Consider the following 26,539-nt stretch of genomic DNA (forward strand, 5'->3'; position numbering starts at 1 on the left):
TGTGTGCTTGAGAGACTAAATGTTTAATGAAAGCCTTGTCAAATATGTGTGCTTGAGAGACTAAATGTTTAATGAAAGCCTTGTCAAATATATGTGCTTGGGAGACGAAATGTTTAATGAAAGCCTTGTCAAATATGTGTGCTTGGGAGACTAAATGTATAATGAAAGCCTTGTCAAATATGTGTGCTTGAGAGACTAAATGTTTAATGAAAGCCTTGTCAAATATGTGTGCTTGAGAGACTAAATGTTTAATGAAGGCCTTGTCAAATATGTGTGCTTGGGAGACTAAATGTTTAATGAAAGCCTTGTCAAATATATGTGCTTGATAGACTAAATGTTTAATGAAAGCCTTGTCAAATATGCGTGCTTGGGAGACTAAATGTTTAATGAAAGCCTAGTCAAATATGTGTGCTTGGGAGACGAAATATTTAATGAAGGCCTTGTCAAATATGTGTGCTTGGGAGACTAAATGTTTAATGAAAGCCTTGTCAAATATGTGTGCTTGGGAGACTAAATGTTTAATGAAAGCCTTGTCAAATATGTGTGCTTGGGAGACTAAATGTTTAATGAAAGCCTTGTCAAATATGTGTGCTTGGGAGACTAAATGTTTAATGAAAACCTTGTCAAATATATGTGCTTGAGAGACTAAATGTTTAATGAAAGCCTTGTCAAATATATGTGCTTGATAGACTAAATGTTTAATGAAAGCCTTGTCAAATATGCGTGCTTGGGAGACTAAATGTTTAATGAAAGCCTTGTCAAATATGTGTGCTTGGGAGACGAAATATTTAATGAAGGCCTTGTCAAATATGTGTGCTTGGGAGACTAAATGTTTAATGAAGGCCTTGTCAAATATGTGTGCTTGGGAGACTAAATGTTTAATGAAAGCCTTGTCAAATATGTGTGCTTGGGAGACTAAATGTTTAATGAAAGCCTTGTCAAATATGTGTGCTTGAGAGACTAAATGTTTAATGAAAGCCTTGTCAAATATGTGTGCTTGGGAGACTAAATGTTTAATGAAAGCCTTGTCAAATATGTGTGCTTGGGAGACTAAATGTTTAATGAAAGCCTTGTCAAATATGTGGGCTTGAGAGACGAAATGTTTAATGAAAGCCTTGTCAAATATGTGTGCTTGGGAGACTAAATGTTTAATGAAAGCCTTGTCAAATATGTGGGCTTGAGAGACGAAATGTTTAATGAAAGCCTTGTCAAATATATGTGCTTGGGAGACGAAATGTTTAATGAAAGCCTTGTCAAATATGTGTGCTTGGGAGACTAAATGTTTAATGAAAGCCTTGTCAAATATGTGTGCTTGGGAGACGAAATGTTTAATGAAAGCCTTGTCAAATATGTGGGCTTGAGAGACGAAATGTTTAATGAAAGCCTTGTCAAATATGTGTGCTTGGGAGACTAAATGTTTAATGAAAGCCTTGTCAAATATGTGTGCTTGGGAGACGAAATGTTTAATGAAAGCCTTGTCAAATATGTGTGCTTGGGAGACTAAATGTTTAATGAAAGCCTTGTCAAATATGTGTGCTTGGGAGACTAAATGTTTAATGAAAGCCTTGTCAAATATGTGTGGTTGAGAGACGAAATGTTTAAAGAAAGCCTTGTCAAATATGTGTGCTTGGGAGACTAAATGTTTAATGAAAGCCTTGTCAAATATGTGTGCTTGGGAGACTAAATGTTTAATGAAAGCCTTGTCAAATATGTGTGCTTGGGAGACGAAATATTTAATGAAGGCCTTGTCAAATATGTGTGCTTGGGAGACTAAATGTTTAATGAAGGCCTTGTCAAATATGTGTGCTTGGGAGACTAAATGTTTAATGAAAGCCTTGTCAAATATGTGTGCTTGGGAGACTAAATGTTTAATGAAAGCCTTGTCAAATATGTGTGCTTGGGAGACTAAATGTTTAATGAAAGCCTTGTCAAATATGTGTGCTTGGGAGACTAAATGTTTAATGAAAGCCTTGTCAAATATGTGTGCTTGGGAGACTAAATGTTTAATGAAAGCCTTGTCAAATATGTGGGCTTGAGAGACGAAATGTTTAATGAAAGCCTTGTCAAATATGTGTGCTTGGGAGACTAAATGTTTAATGAAAGCCTTGTCAAATATGTGGGCTTGAGAGACGAAATGTTTAATGAAAGCCTTGTCAAATATATGTGCTTGGGAGACGAAATGTTTAATGAAAGCCTTGTCAAATATGTGTGCTTGGGAGACTAAATGTTTAATGAAAGCCTTGTCAAATATGTGTGCTTGGGAGACGAAATGTTTAATGAAAGCCTTGTCAAATATGTGGGCTTGAGAGACGAAATGTTTAATGAAAGCCTTGTCAAATATGTGTGCTTGGGAGACTAAATGTTTAATGAAAGCCTTGTCAAATATGTGTGCTTGAGAGACTAAATGTTTAATGAAAGCCTTGTCAAATATGTGTGCTTGAGAGACTAAATGTTTAATGAAAGCCTTGTCAAATATGTGTGTTGGGCTCCGAAGTGTTTAAAAATATGACCCGTTTAGTATTTGTAATGTTATGAATGGGAGGCTGCCACTCACCCTAAAGAGAAAGGCCTACCGTCCGTGTATTCTGCCAGTCATAACGTATGCGGTCCATCAACTTGTCACCTCACAGAACGTTTAGAGAGATAAGAAGCTCACAAAGAGAAGAGAGAACGATGCTGGGTGTGGAGAGACAGGACGTGAACACCATGAGTTAGGGGACAGAAAAAGGTTGAGACTATCTTAAAATAACGATCAAGAATAAGAAATAGATTTAGGCAGCTCATAGTATGCGTAGAACTGATAAAAGATGAACAGTCTAAGTAACTACTACTACTACTACTACTACTTCAACTACTACTTATTTTTCTTCTTTTCTCCTTCTTTTTCTTCGTCTTCTTATCTTCTACTTCTTCTTCTTCATCATCCTTTCTTCTTCTTCTTCTTCATGTTCTGGTTCTCATTCTCTTGTTCTTGTTCTTCTTTCTATTTTTCTTTCTTTTTTCTCTTCTTCTTTTTCTTGATTTTCTTCTTGTTTTTCTTCTTCTTTCGAGTTATACATTGCAACAAGTCTGTATTGGAAGCTTCGATAGTCGGCCCCAATTTGTACTGAAGCGGGCGGATGTTTTTTAGAGTGAAGACTATGGATAACGTAAGGGTGATGGTGATGTGTGGGAGCCAGGGATGACAGGAAATGGTCAGATGGAGGCGTGACCACTGGACATGTATCTACCCAAGGCCCTTCAGATAAAAATGAAAAAAAAACAAAGTGAGGAAGGAAAAGATTAAGAAAGATAATTAGAAGTAACGAAAAGAACGAGAAAAATAATATCAGCAGTTGCATCCTGAATCTTAAAAAAGGAGAGAGAGAGAGAGAGAGAGGAAATAATTTAAACCAAACAGGAAAACATGATTAATTCTACTGAGAAATACGCCTCATTGAGATATTACACACACACACACACACACACACCACACACACACACACACTCTCTCTCTCTCTCTCTCTCTCTCTCTCTCTCTCTCTCTCTCTCTCTCTCTCTCTCTCTCAGTGATCTTTCTTTACTTTTTTTCCGGGTGTTTAAATCGTTGTGGGATTTTTTTTTCTTTGCTTGCCTTTGTTTTGTTTTTATTGTGTGTGTGTGTGCGTGTGTGTGCGTGTGTGTGTGTGTGGGTGTGTGTGGGTGTGACATTTACATGACTAAACTAACTAATGGGGAGCATACGTCCGGGGGAGCGTCCCTTCACTCACTCACTGTCTATACTCCAGCCCGTCCTCCCGAGCCGTCCTGTCCATCCCAAGGGCTGTATTTTAAGACACCATCGCTTCTCACATCAACTATTTCTAAAGGTCAAAGAGGGGATCAATCGGGTTTTCATGAGTGTATTTTAAGGTTCATGGCACAGAGGAAGGGTCAAACTACCACCAGGGTCATAAAACTACCCCTGGAAAGGCCTACAGCTCCTACGAAAGCCATGTCAAATATGTGAACTTGGGCGACGAAATGTTTTAAAATACGACCCTTCAAGTCCGTCCCGGCAGGATCGGTCGACTTGCCCAACCATGAGTTACGTGGGCGTCCCCTTGGTCTCCTCCACTCAGGGTTGTCTCGCACAGAAACAACCCCGTGAGCAGGATCAGTGTCCGGGAGACGCGGCAAATTATCGTATTAACCACATATCGTATCTATCATTTTTATGCCTCAAACTCTCGTACCTACACAAGTAACGTGAGAAAATCAAAGTCAGTGCTAAAACTGTTGAATATTGATGTTTTTCGTTCTTTGTTGTTATAGTTATCGGTCAGCAACTACGAAAATGAAATGCGATGCGTACGATAATTTGACAACGCTGGACTGCCCTAAATCTATCTAACTATCTATCTATCTATCTATCTATCTATCTATCTATCTATCCATCTATATCTATATATATATATATATATATATATATATATATATATATATATATATATATATATATATATATATATACCAAGTCAAGTTACTCTGCTTCAAAACTGCGACCGGTACGCGCAGGAGGCGGTTTTGGGGCGGAGCAGCGGGATGACGTCACTTGGAGCCAAAAAAATAAAAATACCCGCCAGTTCAGGGGTGACTAAAGTTGGGGTCGTGTGTGCACTCTGGATGTGCATTCTCGCCTTCTTTCACAGCGCGTTCAGGCAAGCCACTGACGAAAAAATATGTCTTTTTATTGTGATATTGCATGACTGTAATTTCAATGACTACAAACGGCGGTGTGGGGTGTGAGGGAGGGCATGTTGAAGTGATTGAATTAAATCAGTCCGCCTTTCCTCGTTTTCTCTAAATCCCTGTTTCTACGTTCTCTAGTTTGGCTCCAAGCAGTGTCACGCGTAAACCACGCCTCTGCCGTGTCTCCTCCCACAAACTTGCGTATGACTTGACTTGGGGCCAGTTTCACAGTTCCCCATGATGGGTTAGTAAGCTCCCAAACCAGAGCCTTCGAAATTTCCTTGTATAGTATCTTGTGTTTATATTTAAGTTCACAAATTTGATGAAACTATACAGGAATAGTCTTGTGTATTTAGTGTGGCATCGAAGACCTCACCATTTTGGATTGTAGGGATTCTATAGTTTGGTTTGGGCTGTTACAAAGACACTGTGTTGGCTTGTGAAATCGGCTCTTGGTGTATAGACTTAGGGGCTGCCCATATAGCCGGAGTTGGCGCTCACGGACTAAGCTGGTAACAGGCCTCGATTCAGCTTCACGGAGTAGTCGCTGGTTCGACACGAGGTCATCCCAGCGATACCCCGTGACCCTGTGAAGGCACTTTGGGCTGGTATTACAAGACACTTTGCCATATCACATCAGCTATTTCTAAAGGTCGAAGAGGGGATCAATCGGGTTCTAATGCGTGTTTCTTTAGGTTCATGGTACAGAAGAAGGGTCAGACTACCACCAGGGTCATAAAACTACCCCTGGAAATGCCCACAACTCCTACGAAAGCCTTGTCAAATATGTGAACTTGGTCGACGAAATGTCTTAAAATACGACCCCAATTGGACCCGGAGTCTCAAACCTTTCCGCGCCCAATTACACATATTTGACAAGGCTTTCGCAGGCGTTTCGGGCATTTTCAGGGGTAGTTTAATGGCCCTGGTGGTTGTTTAACTCTTCTTCTGTACCATGAATGTGAAAAAAAAACTCATGAAAGCCCGATTAATTTCCATTTTGACCTTTGAAAATAGTTGATGTGTGAGGTGGAAGCGTCTGAGAATACGCTTCGCCAAGTCATGCTAAAAAAAAATATAAAAAAATACATGAAAGAAGTGTGTGTGTGTGTGTGTGTGTGTGTGTGTGTTACAAAAAAAATCATAAGCAACAAATACGAAATGACTGATTACGAAGAATACTCTACCTCCCCCCCCCCTCTCTCTCTCTCTCTCTCTCTCTCTCTCTCTCTCTCTCTCTCTCTCTCTCTCTCTCTCTCTCTCTCTCTCTCTCTCTCTCTCTCTCCTGACGTCAACTCCTCTTTCCTATCTACATATCCGTTTTCCGCAATCTGTTCTTTTTCCTTTTTCTTCATCTAAGGACAAAGGGCGTCATTATTATTATTATTATTATTATTATTATTATTATTATTTTTTTTTTTTATTATTTTTATTATCCCTTCTTTTATTCCGTGATTTTCTTTGTTTTCTCTCTTCCTTCTTGATGTTATGTTATTCTCTCTCTCTCTCTCTCTCTCTCTCTCTCTCTCTCTCTCTCTCTCTCTCTCTCTCTCACACACACACACACACACACGATCCTCTTCATTCTCTCATAATATTTATTGTTGCTATTTCCTGAATCGGTTTTCCTGGTTTGTGTGTGTGTGTGTGTGTGTGTGTGTGTGTGTGTGTGTACGTTTCTTAACCGACAAACACCTTTTCCTTTAATTCTACAGACACACGTAAGCGACGGAGTGGACAGCGGGCAACCACGTCACCCCGTCACCCCTCCTCACCCCCCTCCCGCACCCCAGGACACGGAGGGGGGCGCGGTGGGGGGGCGCGTCACCCCTTCTGCTCTGGTCACCGCTTCCTGATAAAGAGATGAACCTTATCTGAGGATGTAAGGGAGTGCCCCCCTCACCCCTCACCCCTCACCCCCTCGCCGCGGCCCCGAGCCAGTCTGCGCCGCGCCGGGCCCGAGGCAACATGGCATCGTCTGGCTCCGTGCCCCCCTCGCCCACCTTCCCGCCCCCCACCACCCCCACCACCCCCGCCTCCCCCAGCGGCCCCCCCACCCCCACCGCCTTGAAGCTAAAGACTAAGTTCATGGATCGGCATGCTCAGGAGGGGGGCCTTTCACCCCTGGCACCCCCTTCACGCCCCCCGCCCCTCCAGCGCATCGACACAACGCCGCCCCCCAAAAAGCGGTTCTGCACGAGGGATTTTGACCCCCTCAACCCCCTTGGCACGGTGAACCCCCCGTCGCCCCCCCAGTCTCCCGCCTCCCAGTCTCCTGACCCCCGGGGGATGACCAGCCTGACCCCCCACTCCCTCTCCCCCCTCTACAGCTACCCCAACCTTTTCGACAAGTGGGGGCGGGAACCCCTCAGTGCACTCCCCTTCACCTCCCCGCCCCCCCTCACCCTCCACCCACTCACCCCAACGGCCCCCCACACCCACACACACACCAAAGGACTGGATTTAAGTGTGAGGAGGCATGGAGGGGGTGCGTTTCATCCCCCCCTCCGCTCCGTCCCTCCTCAGCACCACCCCTACCACCTCCACCACCCCCACCAGCAGCAGCACCCTCAGTACCACCACCACCACCACCACCACCGCCTCTACTCGCACACAAGACAGCGGCAACGCTCAAGCCACCACCCCCTACTGACAGGTGAGAGAGAGAGAGAGAGAGAGAGAGAGATGAACGAGCAGAAAAGAGCAGAAAAACGAATAAGTGGGAAGAAGAGAGAGAGAGAGAAGTGTAGGAAGGAAGGAAAGGGATATTATCTTTGAGAGAGGAAGTGGTGTGTTTGTGTGTGTGTGTGTGTGTGTGTGTGTGTGTGTGTGTGTGTGTGTACTTCATTGAATTATATATATATAACAATTCACACACACACACACGTACACGCGGCCGGCACGTGTGTACTGCGATAAACGACAAGATAAGATGTGTGTGCGTGTTTTTTTTTTTTTTTTTTTTTTTGTGTGTGTGTGTGTGTGTGTGTGTGTGTGAGGTCATGAAGTTTAAGAATTTAATTGACTTTCATTGACCTTCTGCCAGAGAGAGAGAGAGAGAGAGAGAGAGAGAGAGTTTCCACAGAGCTGTTACGAAAGGGTATGTTATAACAGCCTTTTCTCTCTCTCTCTCTCTCTCCCTCTCCCTGAATCTGGGTATATCAGGATTAAAGGAAAAGCGCGCGCGCCTGCTTTGATGCCCTGTGTGTGTGTGTGTGTTTGTGTGTGTGTGTGTGTGTGTGTGTGTGTGTCTGTTTGTACATTTCCTAATCCTCTTTCCAACTTACACACGTGACAGAGAGAGAGAGAGAGAGAGAGAGGAACAAAAAGCCTGACCCTTCTAGTTGGCAACACTGTCGTGACGTCATACTACACATTGACGTCACGAGTCTTGTTAATTTTCATGTTATATTCTGTGAGTGATAAGTCTGGTTTTTTTTCTATATTTTTCTTTTTCTATTTTTTTTTTTTTTTTTTTTTTTTTTTTTGGTCTGAGTGATAGTTTTCTTGTTGTTGTTTTTTCTCTTAAATTATTCGTTGTTGTTGATTTTTCCGTTTTCTTTTTTAATTTTTATTTTTTGGTTTCCTTTTTCTTTCTCTATTTTTTTCGTTTCTTTTCCATTTTAATTTTTTTCGTTTCCTTTCCTTTTTTCGTTTCTTTTCCTTTTTTTATTTTTTCGTTTCGTTTTCCATTTTTATTTTTCCGCTTATTTTCCTTTTTTATTTTCCGTTTTCTTTTCCATTTTTTTTCATTTCCTATCCATTTATTTTCGTTTCTTTTTCTTTATTTTTTTTTTTGTTTCTCCCATTTTTTGTTTCCTTTTCCTTTTCATTTTTTTTCTTTTTTTCGCATCTTTTTTTTTCCTGTAAGTGATAAATTCCATGTTTGTTTTTCCTTTGTGATAATTTTTTTTGTACTTTATTTTTTTTTTCAGTGATTTGTTCTTTTTTCCGTTTTCTTTTTCTATGTGTGTCTTTTACAATATTTTTCAAGTGATTTGTTTCTTTTCATTTTTTTTTTCATTAATCGTTTCCTTATGAATGAGTTTGTTTCTTTGATATTTTCCTTCTTCAAGTTCATGTTTCTTTTCATATTTGTTTCATCAATTATTTTAAGCTATTTTTCTATCAATTTTCTCTATATTTTTTCTCTTTTCGTTGTTTTTTTATTTTTTTCTCCGTTTCTTTGATTTTTTTTTCTTCGGGATGTGTCTTTTTTTTACTTATAAGTCATTTGTTTCTGTCAATATTTGTTTACAAGTTTGTTTTACTAGTTTGAATCTTTTTTTTTATCATTAATTTTTCTTTAAGTAATTTATTTTACCGTTTTTTGGGGGAGATTACGTTTTTTTCATTTTTTATTCTTTACGTTTTTGTTTTTTTAATCGATACGTTTTTTGTATGTATTTTCTTCTTTAAAAAGTCATACGTTTTTTGTATGTATTTTCTTCTTTAAAAATTCATACGTTTTTTGTATGTATTTTCTTCTTTAAAAAGTCGTACGTTTTTTGTATGTATTTTCTTCTTTAAAAAGTCATACGTTTTTTGTATGTATTTTCTTCTTTAAAAAGTCATACGTTTTTTGTATGTATTTTCTTCTTTAAAAAGTCATACGTTTTTTTCTGTTTTTTTTTAAGTAATACGTTTTTTCATGTTTATTTTCTTCTCCTTTGCTTCATACGTTTCTTTAAATGACACGTTCCTCTTATATACGTTCTTATTTCTTTCCCCCTTTGATACGCTTGTCTTTAGGGAATATTTTTATCTATTATTTGTTTTTAGTTCGTTTTTTTTTTTTTTTTTTTTATTAATTCGTGTTATGTTCTTGTGGTGTGTCATCGTGTGTGGTTACGTCCTTTTTTATTTTTATTTTATTTTTTTATTTTTTTTCACTGGTCCTTTTTCTTCAGTGTTTCTTATTTCTTTTCTTACTTTCTTCTTCTCCTTTTTCTTCTTCTTCTTTTTCTTCTTCTTCTTCTTCTTCTTTTTCTTCTTCTTCTTCTCCTTCCTTCTTCTACTACTACTACTACTACTACTACTACTACTACTACTACTACTACTACTACTACTACTACTACTACTACTACTACTACTACTACTACTACTACTACTACTACTATCGCCACTACTTACTGCCTTTCCTCCTCATCATCATCATTATCATCATTATTATTATTATTATTATTATTATTATTATTATTATTATTATTATTATTATTATTATTATCGTTACTAAGAGGTTGATAACACATTTAGGAAAACATTTAGTAAACAAAGGAAATCGTAAGAGGCATTCTGGGGCTTTCCTGCTAGAGAGAGAGAGAGAGAGGAAACTGGTATATGTTTTTATATTCTTCCTCACTTTTTCTCTCCTCTCTTCGGTGGAGTAAACCTAATGAGAGGAAATGGATCTCTCTCTCTCTCTCTCTCTCTCTCTCTCTCTCTCTCTCTCTCCTTACATTATTACTCTTCTAAAATTGATTGTGCGAGAGAGAGAGAGAGAGAGAGAGAGAGAGAGAGAGAGAGAGGATATTGAAGAAGGAAAAATATATGGAAAGGAGGAGGAAGAGGAGGAAAATGGAGAAGTTATGCGTTATCTTTTCCTCCAATCTTTTCCTCCTCCTCTCTTCCTTAATCCTCCTTTCCCTCCCCCTCCTCCCCCCATCTCTCTCTCTCGCTCTCTCTCTCTCTCTCTCTCTCTCTCTCTCTCTCTCTCTCTCTCTCTCTCTCTCTCTCTCTCTCTCTCTCTCTCTCTCTCTCTCTCTCGTCGTTCTGAAATGTAGCCCACCTGTGTAGTATACCCCCATAACCCAGTCCCATTTCCTTCCCTCATACATGACATTCCAACACTACATGGGCCTGTGTGGATGGGGTGGGGGGGGAGAATTTGGTTTAGGGGAGGGGAAGGGAAAAGGAAAATGACAGGGGAAAGGGCAGGAGAAGGGAAGGGATAGGGGTAAGGGGTAGGGGAGGGGAAGATTAAATGGAGGGGATAGAGAAAGGGAAATGGGAGGGGAAGGGAAAGAGGTAGGGAAGGGAAAAGATAGAGGAAGGGGTAGGGGAGGGGAAGATGAAATAGAGGGGATGGAGAAGGGGAAGGATTGATAGGTATATGAAAGAGAGGAATGAGGAGAATTGAGGGAGGGAGAAATAGTACGTGCGAAGAGGGGACAGGGAAGGAAAGGGGAAGAAGGGTAGGGAAAGAGAAGGGTTGATAGAGAGACAGGACCTTGCAGTGAGAGAAGAAGAAATAGCATGTGTGGTTAGTGGAGTGGAATAGTGTATTAGTAATGGGTTGAGGAGAGGACGTAGGGTTGGGAAAATGGTTTATATTGTAAAGGGCAGGATCCTACGAAGAGATAGAACATAGTAGTGCAACAGTTTACCTTCAAAAGACACCTAAAAAGAAAACGTAATGTACAGAGCAACACGCAACAAGGGGTTTAAGGAGGCGATGTAGGGTTGGGAAAGAGTGTAAAGGGCAGGATCAGACGAAGAGATAGAACATATTAGTACAACAGTTTACCTTCAAAAGACACCTAAAAAGAAAACGTAATGTACAGAACAACACGCAACAAGGGGTTTAAGGAGGCGATGTAGGGTTGGGAAAGAGTTTAAAGGGCAGGATCAGACGAAGAGATAGAACATAGTAGTACAACAGTTTACCTTCAAAAGACACCAAAAAAGAAAACGTAATGTACAGAAAAACACGCAACAAGGGGTTTAAGGAAGTGATGTAGGGTTGGGAAAGAGTTTAAAGGGCAGGATCCCACGCGTAGACAAAGGATTCAATAGCAGAACGATTTAGCTTCAGAAAACAACAAAAAAGAACACGTGACGTACAGAGGAGGATGGACTTAGTTGGTGGATGTAGGGCAAAGGTGAGTGTCCCTCGAAGAGATAGGAAGGGGAGGCGAGGAAAGAACGGTGTATTGACGGAGACCAAAAAGAATGAAGAAAATGTGTTGTAGGAAAAAAAAAGACTGATGTAACAAAAAGCGTAGGCGTTGTGGTCTTCTATTTTAATGTAACCTTTCAACTGTATTTTCATCAACTACATAATCTATTCCCAATTTAAAACACTCATTCCTATTTGTACTTAACCTTTCAATCGTTTTTACATAATCTACGTCACCTAAACTTTGCTCCAAAATCTCTCCTCTCTTAGACAAACAAAAGATAACTAACAAATAGAAATAGATTGAAGGCGATTAACAAAAGGGATTAACAAGGGGGTTTAATTAAGAAATGGGTCAAAGGAGATTATGAAAGGGTTCAACGGTATTAACAAAAGAGATTAACACTGAGGTCAAATGGATTAAAAAAAGGGTTCGAAGGGATCAACAGAGGGGAGGCTGATAAGGTTCTTGCACTGAAAGCTGATTAGAACCCGCGGCAACAGTTTCACAAGGACATAAGGACATAAGGAGACCACAAGGATACACGATTATACTGGACACTACAAGGGTTGACCAAAGTCTATATATACCAGGTCAAGTCACTCTGCCTTCAAAACAGCGACCAGCACGCGCAGGGGGCGGTTTGGGGCGGAGCAACGGGATGACGTCACGTGAAGCCTGTTCACGGGTGACTAAAGTTGCGGCCGTGTGTGCACTTTGGATGTGCATTCTCGCCTTCTTTCACCGCGCATTCAGGCAAGCCACTACCTCAATTGCAAACACTCATTTCACTTGGACTTAAACATTCATTTCCAACAACTGCATAATCTATTTTCAATTTCAAACACTCACTTTTGTTCTAATGTAAACTTTCCATAGTATTTACATCAACTTAATACCCTACACTCTCTGCCTCTCCTCCTAACACTCACTTCACTTGGATTTAAGCATTCATTTCCAACAACTGCATAATCTATTTTCAATTTCAAACACTCACTTGTTCTAATCTAAACTTTCAATAGTATTTACATCAACTTAATACCCTACACTCTCTGCCTCTACTCCAAACACTCATTTCTCTTGGATTTAAACATTCATTTCCAACAACTGCATAATCTGTTCTCAATTTCAAACACTCACTTGTCCTAATCTAAACTTTCAATAGTATTTACATCAACTTAATACCCTATACTCTCTGCCTCTCCTCCTAACACTCATTTCTCTTGGATTCAAACATTCATTTCCAACAACTGCATAATCTGTTCTCAATTTCAAACACTCACTTTTGTCCTAATCTAAACTTTCAATAGTATTTACATCAACTTAATACCCTATACTCTCTGCCTCTACTCCAAACACTCACTTCACTTGGATTTAAACATTCATTTCCAACAACTGCATAATCTGTTCTCAATTTCAAACACTCACTTGTCCTAATGTAAACTTTCAATAGTATTTACATCAACTTAATGCCCTATACTCTCTGCCTCTACTCCAAACACTCATTTCTCTTGGATTCAAACATTCATTTCCAACAACTACATAATCTGTTCTCAATTTCAAACACTCACTTCTGTTCTAATGTAAACTTTCAATCACATTTCCATCAGCTACATACCTAACCTTCATTCCATACACTCTCCAACTTGAAGTATAATCATCAACTGCATCAAAAACTGTACTTCAATTTACATAACTTCTTCCCTTCATCCATCAGCCTATTAGCAACCCGTTTTCGTCTACTTCTTCATCCTGTTTTATGGGTTCGTGGGCAAGTCGGGGAATAAGTCGTTTATCAGAGGCTGCCTGGTGTAGGTCGCCTGGTCTCTCCTTGTCTCCTGGTGTCCTTGTGTGCCCTTGTTTATCCTTATGTTAGAGGAAAAGGAGTACGTTGAATGTAAGTATTAGTAAAACAACGAAAGGAAGGAAAGAGACGGAAGAAAGGAGAGAAGGAAGGAAAAAGGAAGAGAGAAGGGATAGTTTTTAGATGAGGAGGAGGAGGAGGATGGACGGAAAGGGAGGGAAAAAGGAGGAAAAAAGGAAGAGAAAATGGATAGTTTGAGGTAAGGAGAGAAGGATGGAAAGAAAAGGAGAGAAAAAGGAAGAGAAAAGGGATAGTTTGAGATAAGGAGAGAAGGATGGAAAGAAAAGGAGAGAAAAAGGAAGGAAAAAGGAAGAGAAAAGGGATAGTTTGAGGTAAGGAGAGAAGGATGGAAGGAAAGGGAGAGAAAAAGGAAGGAAAAAGGAAAAGAGAAGTTGTAACTCTCCATCCTTTTCTTCGTTTTCACTCATTTCCTTCCTTTCTTTTCTTCTTATCTCTTAACCTTCTTAGCTTCCTTTCCTCCTTCCCTCTTTCTCTTTCCTTCCTTCTCTTCTCCTTATCTCACAAACCATCCTTTTTCTCCTCTTTTCCTCCTTTATTCCCTCTTTCCTTCTCTTCTTCTCTCTTTCAAATTTTACAAACCATTAATTTTCTTCTCCTTTCCTCCTTCCTTCTCCCCTTCCTTTCCTTCCTTCTCTTCTCCTTTTCTCACAAACCATCCTTTTTCTCTTCTTTTCCTCCTTTATTCCCTCTTTCCTCCTTCTCTTCTTTCTTTCATATCTTACAACATTAATTTTCTTCTCCTTTCCTCCTTCCTTCTCCCCTTCCTTTCCTTCCTTCTCTTCTCCTTTTCTCACAAACCATCCCTTTTCTCTTCTTTTCCTCCTTTATTCCCTCTTTCCTTCTCTTCTTCTTTCTTTCATATCTTACAAACCATTAATTTTCTTCTCTTTTCCTCCTTCCTTCTCCCCTTCCTTTCCTTCCTTCTCTTCTTCTTATCTCACAAACCATCCCTTTTCTCCTCTTTTCCTCCTTTATTCCCTCTTTCCTCCTCCTCTTCTTTCTTTCATATCTTACAAACCATTAATTTTCTTCTCTTTTCCTCCTTCCTTCTCCCCTTCCTCTTCTTCCTTCTCTTCTGCTTATCTCATAAACCTCTCTTCTTTTCCTCCTTTATTCCCTCTTTCCTTCTCGGCGTCTTTATTTCATATCTTACAAACTATTCATTTTCTTTTTCTTTCCTCTTTCCTTCTCTCCTTGTCGTTAATCGTGGAAAGTTTCACAGTTCAACACAGAGGGACACATTCGTCATCATTTCGGTGCTCAAACACACATACACTGCAAGACTTTCAAGGGTTTTGGGCATTTGGGCGGTGGCTGAGTGGTAAGCGTGTGGGCCTAGCATTCACGGCGCCATGGACAACGTCGGTTCGAATCCCCACGCTACCACCTGGGGTTTTTCAGTCACCGCCGAGTGGCCTAAGACTACCCACATGCTGTCCTGAAGACCATCCATCAACCCGGACTCTTGAGGAAACCGTCCAAGTGAATCAAGAATGAGTAGCAGTTTGACCTTTCTTCTATACCGTGAACCTGTAATACCGCTCTTTAGACCCTGACCAATTACCTTTTCGGCCTCTGGAAATAGTGTATGTGCAAGGCGGCAGCGTCTGATAATGCCGGCCAGTCCTTACTAACGATGAAATGGAACTTTTATCTTCAAGTGGACACGGAGGAGAAGTGCTTACCGGGCTTTTCGTTTATTTTGTCCGCCCTCACGCCTCCGTGGTCTAGTGGTTAGCATGCCTAGCTACGAATCCGCGGGCCTGGGTCAGCGTTGCCAAATTATCGTACTCATCGCATTGGATTTTCGTAGTTTCTGACCGATAACTATAGCAAAAAACACAAACCTCAATAAATAACAGTTTTAATGCTAACTTTGATGATTTTCTGTCGTTATTTGTGTAGGTACGAAAGTTTGAGGCTTAAAAAATGATAAACACGTTGTGGTGAATACGATAATTTGGCAACGCTGGCCTGGGTTCGAATCCCGGCCCGGGTAGTCGGCGTGCGGTTCACCCAGCTATTCTCCGTCCCTCTCGGTCTGGTCTATAAATGGGCACCTGGAGAAACCTGGGAAAGGTAAACTGTGGTAACCCGGATGTCACACTGGCCCCGGGGTGATGGGCTCCCCTCCACCACAGGCTCAAGGGCCAGTGGGACGGAGATGAGCACCGAGGCCACGCGCAGCTATAGCGTAGGCCCCAACTTTGTCTGTTTTCTTTGCTATATATATAAAAAAAAAAAACAGACTATTCACAGTTGCAAAAAAGAAGATTCAGGGCAAAACGAAAACTACTCAATTGTCACTTTCTCCTGGATCTCGGAAATCGTCCCCCCCCCCCCCTTTTTTTTTTTTTCGCTGGTGGTTGTGAGTCTTAGCGTCATATTTTAAAACATCTCGTCGCCCAAGTTTACATATCTGACATGGTTTTCGTAGGAGCTGTAGGCCTTTCCAGGGGTAGTTTTATGACCCTGGTGGTAGTTTGATCCTTCTTCTGTGCCATGAACCTTAAAAAACACTCATAAAGACCCGATTGATCCCCTCTTTGACCTTTAGAAATAGTTGATGCGAGAAGCGATGGTGTCTTAAAATACAGCCCATATACCGTTTGTAGCTGGTGGTTGTGTCTTAGCGGCAAGGAACAACACGTGAGGTAAAGAGACCACTAATTCAGAACTTTATCAGCATCTCCTAACCTTGTATTTTCATCATCCAGTCAGGTGTCAACGCAATTTCGCCTTTTTTTTTATATATATAACTCAATGAATTAGCGTCTTTAATCTTCCCTGTGGTGTAAGTTTTTTTCTTCGTTTTTCATTCTTTCTGGCTATGCGTTATTTAGTGAAGTTATGTAATTAGGAAAGGTGAGGTATGGCAAGGTAAGAAAAGGGAAGATTGGGTAAGTTAGGGAAGGTGAGGTATAGCAAGGTAAGAAAAGGGAAGATTGGGTAAGTTATGAAAGGTAAGGTATAGCAAGGTAAGAAAAGGGAAGATTAGGTGAGTTTTTCTTCGTTTTTCATTCTTCTAGCTATGTGTTTTGTAGTGAAGTTATGTAATTAGGAAAGACGAGGTATAGCAAGGTAAGAAAAGGGAAGATTAGGTAAGTTAGGGAAGGTGAGGTATAGCAAGGTAAGAAAAGGGAAGATTAGGTGAGTTTTTCTTCGTTTTTCATTCTTTCTAGCTATGTGTTATTTAGTGAAGTTATGTAATTAGGAAAGACGAGGTATGGCGAGGTAAGAAAAGGGAAGATTAGGTAAGTTAGGAAAGGTAAGGTATAGCAAGGTAAGAAAAGGGAAGATTAGGTAAGTTAGGGAAGGTGAGGTATAGCAAGGTAAGAAAAGGGAAGATTAGGTGAGTTTTTCTTCGTTTTTCATCCTTCTAGCTATGTGTTTTGTAGTGAAGGTATGTAATTAGGAAAGGCGAGGTATAGCAAGGTAAGAAAAGGGAAGATTGGGTAAGTTAGGGAAGGTGAGGTATAGCAAGGTAAGAAAAGGGAAGATTAGGTAAGTTAGGGAAGGTGAGGTATAGCAAGGTAAGAAAAGGGAAGATTGGGTAAGTTAGGGAAGGTGAGGTATAGCAAGGTAAGAAAAGGGAAGATTAGGTGAGTTTTTCTTCGTTTTTCATCCTTCTAGCTCTGCGTTATGTAGTGAAGTTATGTAATTAGGAAAGGCGAGGTATAGCAAGGTAAGAAAAGGGAAGATTAGGTGAGTTAGGGAAGGCGAGGTATAGCAAGGTAAGAAAAGGGAAGATTAGGTGAGTTTTTCTTCGTTTTTCATCCTTCTAGCTATGTGTTTTGTAGTGAAGTTATGTAATTAGGAAAGACGAGGTATGGCAAGGTAAGAAAAGGGAAGATTGGGTAAGTTAGGGAAGGTGAGGTATAGCAAGGTAAGAAAAGGGAAGATTAGGTGAGTTTTTCTTCGTTTTTCATCCTTTCTGGCTATGTGTTTTGTAGTGAAGGTATGTAATTAGGAAAGGCGAGGTATAGCAAGGTAAGAAAAGGGAAGATTAGGTGAGTTTTTCTTCGTTTTTCATCCTTCTAGCTATGTGTTTTGTAGTGAAGTTATGTAATCGAGTAGAACAGGTAAGGTATGGTAAGGCAAAACAAGGGAATTGGACGGGAAGATCAGATAAGTTTTCTCTCCTTATTTTAGCCCTTTTTTGCCATGCAGTTTCCGTAAGACATTTTTCTTCCTGTCTCTCCTTACTTGACCATCACCTTTTCACATTTAAAACTCGTTATCAAGCCCCACAACCTGTTCTATACGGCCTCTTTTTCACGCCTACTCGTCCATAGCAACCCTGGACTTGTTTTTCGTGGGGCCCGGCTTGTAGTGGCGCGGCTGGATTTTTTTTTTATAGTGACGCCTCTCGGTTTTTTTCCATCCTCCCTCTCCACGACGCATTCCTAGACCGCGTATGTCGTTGTGAAAACTAATCAATGGTCGGTCATGTGTTGAAAAGGTCAGGAAGTAAAAGAAGTGAAGAGGAAAAGGAAAAAAATTGAGATGCGAAGGAGGAAGGAATGTGAAATGGAAGGAGGAGGAATTGAAGAGGAGAGAATGAAGGTAGGAAAGAGAAAAGTAATATGGAGAAAAAAGAAAGAGGAAAGGAATAATTTGAGATGTTGAAGAAGAGGAGAAAGAAGGAAAGAGAAGAAAAGAGAGAATAAAGGAGGAAAAGAAGAGAAAAGGGATGGTTTGTGAGGTAAGGAGAAGAGAAGGAAGGAAAGAGAGAAAAGGAAGGAGGAAAGGAGAAGAAAATTAATGGTTTGTAAGATATGAAAGAAAGAAGAGGAGAAGGAAAGAGAGAATAAAGGAGGAAAAGAAGAGAAAAGGGATGGTTTGTGAGATAAGGAGAAGAGAAGGAAGGAAAGAGAGAAAAGGAAGTAGAAGAGGAAGAAAAAAAATGTTGGAAATAAGAAGCTAAGGAAGGAATGAAAGAAAAAGAGTGAAAACGAAGAAGAGAACGAAGGAAGGAAGAAGGAAAAGAAGAGAAAAGGGATGATTCGTGAGATAAGGAGAGAAGAGGGAAGAAAAGAGAGAAGAGGGAAGAAAGGAGAGAAGAGGGAAGGAAGGAGAGAAGAGGGAAAGAAGGAGAGAAGAGGGAAGAAAAGAGAAAAGAAGAAAGAAAAGAGAAAAGAAGAAGGAAGAAGGAAGGAAGAAGGAAAAGAAGAGAGGGAAGGAGAGGAAAGAAAGGAGAGAAAGGAGAGGAGAGGGAAGAAAAGAGGGAATAGGGAGAAGGAAAGGAGAAGAAAACGTGAATTTGAATAACCTTGTACTAAACTGACGTAAGCCCTGGGTAATTTTTTTTTCTTTTTTTTTTCTTTTTTTTTTGTTTGTTAATTTAATCCCCTAACCACTTCACCGCCGTCACTGTCAATCTTCCACCTGCGAACACCTGAAATATTACCTGTACATTATCTAAACTACTATTTTATTGATGTTTTTTTTTTGGTTGGTTGTTTCACTGTTAACTACACATTCGTAACATACATTTTTTTTTCTTTTTTGTTGTTGTTTTCTCTAATTCTTCTACGCTGCTAACTTTATTTCTTTTCCTCTTTTTCTTTTTTCATTTCATTTTTATTCCTCTAACGTTTCTTTTTCACTCAGTATAGACATTATCTATTTCCTCTATCTCCTCCTAACATGATATTTCCTTCCTTATCTCCTTCCTTTCTCTCTCCCTTCCCTTCCTCCCTTCCTTCTCTCCTTATCTTAAACTTTCTCTTCCTCTCCACCTTCCTTTTCTTTCCTTTCTTCCTTCTATCTGTCTTTCCTTCCTTTTATTGCTTTCTTTTTCCTTCTCTTTTTGTTGTTTCACTTCATTTATATTTTTCTAACGTTGATTTTACTCTCTGCGTCATTCTTCATTCAGTATACTCATTAACAATTATCTCTATTTACTTCTAACATGATTTTTCCTTCCTTATCTCCTTTCTTTCGCTCTCCCTTCCCTTCCTTCCATCCTTCTCTCCTTATCTTAAACTATCCTCCCTTTTCTCTTCCTCTCCTCCTTCCTTTCTCTCTCCCTTCCCTTCCTTCCATCCTTCTCTCCTTATCTTAAACTATCCTCCCTTTTCTCTTCCTCTCCTCCTTCCTTTCTCTCTCCCTTCCCTTCCTTCCATCCTTCTCTCCTTAAACTATCCTCACTTTTCTCTTCCTCTCCTCTTTCCTTCTCTTCTCTCCTTTCTTCCTTCTGTCTCCCTTTCCTTCCTTTTGCTGCTTCACTAATACCTCTGTTCTTTTAGCTTTCTTTTTCCTTCTCTGTGTTGTTTCACTTCATGTATATTCTTCTAACGTTTCTTTTACTGTCTGTCTCATTCTGCATTCTGTATACACTTTATAATTTTTTTTTTTTTATGCATCAGGTCGTGTGTGTGTGTGTGTGTGTGTGTGTGTGTGTGTGTGTGTGTGTGTGTGTGTGTGTGTGTGTGTGTGTGTGTGTGTGTGTGTGCGTGTGTGTGTGTGAGGGTATGCTGGGTTCTTAAGATAAACACAAGTAAGCCAAACCGTTTTTATGTATTTTTTTTAATCTTTTTCCTCTTACTTTCTTTCTTCCTTTCCGCCAAAGTCTACTTTCTATTATTGTGTCTACTTTTTTTCTTGGTACAAATGCGATTTTTTTTTACACAAGAGAAAGGTCAACACGATTAGGTTTACATAAGTGTTCGAGAAAATGATATGTATTCTCTCTCTCTCTCTCTCTCTCTCTCTCTCTCTCTCTCTCTCTCTCTCTCTCTCTCTCTCTCTCTCTCTCTCTCTCTCTCTCTCTCTCTCTCTCTCTCTCTCTCTCTCTCTCTCTTTTTCTCTGCAGCTCTGTCTATCTATTTATTTGTTTACCTGTTTATCTTACTTCACCCTCCCTCACGTCCCTTCACTCCCCTCTTTCCCCCTTTCTCCTTCATTTCCCCTCAATACTCCCCTCTCCTCTCCCCTCTCTTTCCTGCCTTTCCCATCTCTTCCCCTCCTTTCCAATTTTTATCTTCCGTTTTCTCCCTTGCTCCCCATTCTTCCCCTGCACTTTGGGACTTGAGGTCTCCTGGACCAAGGCACAGGTGTTTGGCGGCTTACTATATAAAACAGTACGTCTGTTCATGCGTGTGACGAGGACATTGATATCTCGGAAAATTTCACATACGTTGGTAACGTAGCTCAGATCAACGGTGAGTCTGGCCAGGGAGTCTTAGGCGGCCTGGCCTGGCCCGCGGTGTTATGGACTCGCTCAGCACGAGAATATGGCGTTGTCGATACCTGTGTAGGACAAAGGTCCGGATCTTCAAGTCCCTTGTGCTCCCTGTCTTACTCTATGGCCGTGAGACATGGACACTGCACAGGGACTTGGAGAGGCGGATTGATGCCTTTGGTAATAAGCGTCCACGCAGAATCATGAGATATCGCTGGAATGACTTTGTGTCAAACCGGCGACTACTCCGTGAGGGTGATTCGACATATATTACCTGCATAGTCCGCCACCGCCAACTCCGGCTATACGGGCACGTGGCACGCTGCCCAGAAGCCGAGCCTGCTCATCGAAGGAAGGAGGCCCGGGGACGCCCAGGGAGTTCGTGGTTTGAGTAAGTCGGTACATCCTGCCAGGAGTCACTCAGGACGGGAAGGCGCCTGCATGGAAACTTACTCAGAGGAATCCCCGGGACTTGCGTCGCGGGGCAGATAAGACGCCCCCCCCCCCCCTCCCATCTACCCCCTTACTGATTGGCTAACCTCCATAGCCACGTTCCTGTTGACCCCGTGGCAAAGATTATAAAATAATGACTTGCATCCTTAACTCCCTTATCTTCCTTTATCTCCTCCTCCTCCTCCTCCTCCTCCTCTTGCACTTACTCATTTTCCTCCTGTCGTCATCCTCCTCCTCCTCCTCCTCCTCCTCTTCCTCCTCCTCTTGCACTTACTCATTTTCCTCCTGTCGTCATCTCGGTTTTCCTCCTATTTTGTCCTTCTTTTATCCTCTTATCATATCGTTTTTAGTTTTTCCTTCCTTTACTTTGTGTGTGTGTGTGTGTGTGTGTGTGTGTGTGTGTGTGTGTGTGTGTGTGTGTGTGTGTGTAATGATAATGATGATAAAAATAACAATTTTTTTCTCTTATTTTCAGGTGAGTTTGTTGCTTCATCACGTCTAAAGGTAATTAAAGTTTATGTATTTCTCTCTCTCTCTCTCTCTCTCTCTCTCTCTCTCTCTCTCTCTCTCTCTCTCTCAAGCCACGTAAAATAGCAATACAAGTAATTATCGATCATTCTTGCTACTTTTTAAAGAGAGAGAGAGAATATATAACAAAAAAAATAATATCGAACTCTTTCCTGCAAGCTTCGCGAAAATAAGGAGAGAGAGGAGGGAGGGAGGGAGGGACAGAGGAAGAGAGGAGGAAAGGGAGGAGGAAAGGGAGGAAAAGGTCACTAGGAAGAATGAGACTTTGCTTTAGTTCTCCGTCACCTGTTGTCCTTGTCGCAGGTGAGTGTGTGTGTGTGTGTGTGTGTGTGTGTGTGTGTGTGTGTGTGTGTGTGTGTGTGTGTGTGTGTGTGTGTGTGTGTGTGTGTGTGTGTGTGTTTTGTCATTGTTTTCCTTCCTTCATTAACCTTTGTCAGTCTCTCTGCATTGTTTTTCTTTCATTCTTTCTTTCTTTCTTTCTGTCTTTCTTGGTCTTCTTCTTCTTCTTCTTCTTCTGCTTCTTCCTCCTCCTCCTCCTCATTTCTCCATTATGTATCGTTATTTTATTATTATTATTATTATTATTATTATTATTATTAGTAGTAGTAGTAGTAGTAGTAGTAGTAGTTGTTGTAGTAGCAGTAGTAGTTGTAGTAGTAGTAGTAGTAACACCGTCATCACCACCACCACCACCATCACCACCACCACCACCACCACCACCACCACCACCACCATCACCACCTTCAGAAATTAATCGCATATCCATCACTTCACCACCATGATCATCACCACCACCACCACCACTATCATCACTACCCTATCCCTATCACCTTCCTTATCTTCTCTGTCCTGTTAAAACATCATCCCTGTCATCTCTCTCTCTCTCTCTCTCTCTCTCTCGTCTATTAAGCCTTGCCACAATTACGTAAACACACACACACACACACACACACACACACACACACACACACACACACACACACACATTCCTTTCTTTGTTTCGTTTTTTTTTTTTTTTTTTTTTTCATTGACTCCCTTTGTTTGCTTTTTCTTTTTCTCATTATTATTATTATTATCTTTATTATCATTATTGTTGTTGTTGTTGTTATCAGTCACGTGTCACTAAGCGTTCCTCTGAAAAACACCATTTCTTATATAAAATTAATACGCACATATTTTTTTCTTTTTTTCTGAAGTCTCAAGTGTTTATGTGACTTTGCTTTCTCCTTTGGCACTTCTCTTTAACAACAACAACAAGCATTTAATCCCATATAATTGTCTTCTTTTTAATATATGTTTCAGTACTCTCCCCAACCTCATTACTCTTTCTTTTCTATTTCTTTCCTTTTTTTGTGTGTGTGTTTTTGCCTCTACATCTTTCATCACTAAGTTTCACCTTCAATTCTACGTTTATTTTCCATTATACATTTTTCATCTTGACAATATTGTAGTTAGTCGCGCTGTATATTCTTTCCTACAGTCCAATCCCTGTTTTTTTTTCCTTTGTGTCTACTGTTCTTCCAAATAATGCAAGAATTAACCAGAATCTTCACTCTTTCATGCTTTTCATTTTCTCTCCTTTGTGGTGTTTGTCCTTCTTAGTAATGCAAGAATTAGCCAGAATCTTCACTCTTTCATACTTTTAATTTCCTCTGCTTTGTGATGTCTGTCCTTCTTAGTAATGCAAGAATTAGCCAGAATCTTCACGCTCTCATACTTTTAATTTTCTCTGCTTTGTGATGTCTGTCCTTCTTAGTAATGCAAGAATTAGCCAGAATCTTCACGCTTTCATACTTTTCATTTTCTCTCCTTTGCTGTGTCTGTCCTTAGTAATGCAAGAATTAGCCAGAATCTTCACTCTTTCATATTTTTCATTTTTTCTACTTTGTGGTGTATGTCCTTCTTAGTAATGCAAGAATTAGCCAGAATCTTCACGCTTTCATACTTTTCATTTTCTCTCCTTTGCTGTGTCTGTCCTTAGTAATGCAAGAATTAGCCAGAATCTTCACTATTTCATATTTTTCATTTTTTCTTCTTTGTGGTGTCTGTCCTTCTTAGTAATGCAAGAGTTAGTCAGTATTTTCACTCCTTCATTCTAATCACAAGCATTCTTTGTTTTCTCTCCTTCCAAATACTGCAAGCGTTAGCAAAAATCTTCACTCCATTCTACTCTGTCATTCTTTATTCCCTATCCTTTTGAATAATGCAAGAATGAGTCAGTATCTTGAGTCGTTCTAATCGCTATCTTTATTTGTGGGTTTTGTTTTTGTCCATCTTAGAAATGCAGGAATTAGCCGGAATATTCACTCTTTCATTCTAATCACTCTCGTTCTCGCTGTTTTCTGTTCTTTTTGATAATGTAATAGTTAGGCAGTATTTTCACGCTTATTCTAAATCTCTTCTGTCTGGGTTTGTTTTTGTTTTTGTACCCTTGAGTTGTCTCCTTTGTTGTAAAAAAAAAAAAAAACTGAATGGGCCTGAATATGCACTCTTTCGTTCAAATCACTCTCATTCTCCCTGTTTTCTGTGCTTTTTAATAATGCAAGAGTCAGCCAGTATCTTCACTCTTATTCTAATCACTCTTTCTCTGTGGGCTTGTTTTTGTCCTTTTAGAAATGCAGAAATGGGCCTGAATATTCACTCTCGTTCAAATCACTCTCATTCTCCCTGTTTTCTGTGCTTTTTAATAATGCAACAGTATCTTCACTCTTTCTCTGTGGGCTTTGTTTTTGTCCTGTTAGAAATGCAGAAATGATCACTCCATTTCTCCTGTTTTTGTGTGCTTTTTAATAATGCAACAGTATCTTCACTCTTTCTCTGTGGGCTTTGTTTTTGTCCTGTTAGAAATGCAGAAATGATCCTGAATATTCACTCTCGTTCAAATCACTTTCATTCTCCCTGTTTTCTGTTCTTTTTAATAATGCAAGAGTCAGGCAGTTTCTTCAGTCTTTCATCATCTGTCTCTGTGTCGCGCGTCCATCCTGTTACGTGAGTCTTGCCATGGTACATTAATATTAGCGTCAGATGATGCAACTTCTACTGGCCAAATGTGTCATGGTGCTTCTTTTTTCTCCATATAATCTGCCTCAGTCCTTGTCTCTCACGGTTTGGGTTCAAGAGGCTCGCTACGCACTTACATCTTTCCCTTTTTTTCACTTCCCCATAAATCTTTTCTCCTGTTTTATCTCCGCTTGTCACCTCAGTTCTTCTCTCTCACACTCTACGCGTTCAGCAGCTTCACTTTTTTGGTTTTTACTTCTCAAATCATTTATTCTGTTTTCTTCTTTTTCACTCGCTACGCACTGAGTTTCTTTTTTTTACTTCTTTCCAAATCCTTTCTGTTTTGTCTCCTCTTGTCGCCTCAGCTTTCTCTCTCTCTCTCTCTCTCTCTCTCTCTCTCTCTCTCTCTCTCTCTCTCTCTCTCTCTACGCATTCAGAGCTTTCATTCTATCTCTGTCATTCTCTCGCGTTTTATATCCATCTTGGTAATGCAAAAGTTAGCCAGAAGTCAGATCAGCTTGAAAACATTATATATATATTTTTTTATTAATGTCGATTTTTACGTTTTTAACTTTTTTTTATTTATTCAAAGCAGTATGTGGTTTTCTCTCTTTTTCTTTTTTTTACTCCTCTTCAGAACTTCTAAATTAGGCAATATATGTAAAAATCTATATAGAGGAAATATAATAAGAACTACAAGCACTACTACTACTACTACTACTATTACTACTACTACTACTACTACTACTACTACTACTATTACTACTTATACTTATACTTATACTACTACTACTACTACTACTACTACTACTACTACTACTTATAATTATACTACTACTACTACTACTACTACTACTACTACTACTACTACTACTACTACTACTACTACTACTACTACTACTACTACTACCACCACCACCACCACCACCACCATTATTGCCAAGACTGAAACCAATACCGGCCAATTTCCTCCTCCATCTTTCCTCCTCTCTCTCTCCTTCCACATGCACCACCTCCACTTCCTCGCGCCTACTTTCGTCCTCCTTTCCTCCACCCCGACAGAAAAGTAAGTTAGAGGAAAAGGAGACGAAGACATTCTAAGATTGGAGGGAAGGAGGGGAAGGGGGGAGAGGGGGCAGGAAGTTGGAGATAGGGAAAACTGGACTTGGAATTATTATTATGCGGTAAAAAAGGTTGTAAATTCAGAGTATACAGCATCTCTCAAGGGTAGTAAATAAGTGAGGGAGTGCGTGTGTGGTGCGTGCGTGAATGCGTGCGTGGATGAGTGTGCGTGTGTGTGTGTGGGTTTGCGCGAGTGAGTGTGTTCGGTTTCCCTGGTATTGAGTGCGTGTTTTTTCTTCTTCTCTTTGCGTCTTCCCTATCTTCCCTTGTTGGTCGGCCCCATTTCGTTCACGTCGCAGGCAAGTGTTTATAGTGGCGCCGTTCTTGTTTGGCTCATGCTGCCCCCTGGAACTCCATTCAACCCTCTTTACTATACTCATTTGTTTCTTCCTTCTTTTTTTGTTTTGTTTATTATTGTATAGTCTTGAGTTTCACTAGAGTCCGGGTTGATAGGTGGGTAGTCTTAGGCCACTCGGCGATGACTGAATGTAGCGTCGGGCGAGACTCGTTAAAATGCAGAGGTTGTATAATGATATATAATGAGTGATGTCAGATATTTTAAACGTGGCACTAGGATTTATTATGTAGCTACTTTTTACTCCTATTCTGGGACGGAGTTAGCTAAAAAGTGTTGGATTTTACATAGATTTACATAGAAAATCAGAGCACACAGACCCCATGGTCCAGACTAGGTGGTCTGTCCTTAAACCTAAGTGATTTTACATTAATCAGAAGGCTCCAAAACGTTGCATTTCT

General features: G+C 40.3%; 2 protein-coding genes and 1 long non-coding RNA gene across 4 annotated transcripts in view; 2 read left to right on the forward strand and 1 right to left on the reverse strand.

Moving 5' to 3' along the window:
* The window catches only part of LOC127010214 (salivary glue protein Sgs-3-like), a 10,081-nt gene extending 6,287 nt beyond the window's left edge, over positions 1 to 3,794 (reverse strand). Inside the window, exon 1 of the mRNA XM_050884092.1 lies at positions 3,754 to 3,794. Within this exon, the coding sequence (XP_050740049.1) occupies positions 3,754 to 3,794 (41 nt within the window). The remainder of the gene's footprint in view (positions 1 to 3,753) is intronic.
* LOC127009917 (uncharacterized) overlaps positions 1 to 26,539 on the forward strand; it is an 84,614-nt gene that overhangs the window by 23,329 nt on the left and 34,746 nt on the right. For both annotated transcript variants that reach the window (XM_050883449.1, XM_050883448.1), the window contains exon 3: positions 6,426 to 7,366. In XM_050883449.1, the coding sequence (XP_050739406.1) occupies positions 6,679 to 7,366 (688 nt within the window). In that variant the 5' untranslated portion in view covers positions 6,426 to 6,678. The remainder of the gene's footprint in view (positions 1 to 6,425; positions 7,367 to 26,539) is intronic.
* Positions 16,359 to 17,392, forward strand: LOC127009918 (uncharacterized). The gene is made up of 3 exons (XR_007762536.1): positions 16,359 to 16,443; positions 16,798 to 17,076; positions 17,332 to 17,392. It is a non-coding gene; the product is annotated as an uncharacterized LOC127009918 (long non-coding RNA).

The sequence above is a fragment of the Eriocheir sinensis genome, chromosome 42, assembly GCF_024679095.1.
Source record: "Eriocheir sinensis breed Jianghai 21 chromosome 42, ASM2467909v1, whole genome shotgun sequence".
Classification (NCBI taxonomy): Eukaryota; Metazoa; Arthropoda; class Malacostraca; order Decapoda; family Varunidae; genus Eriocheir; species Eriocheir sinensis.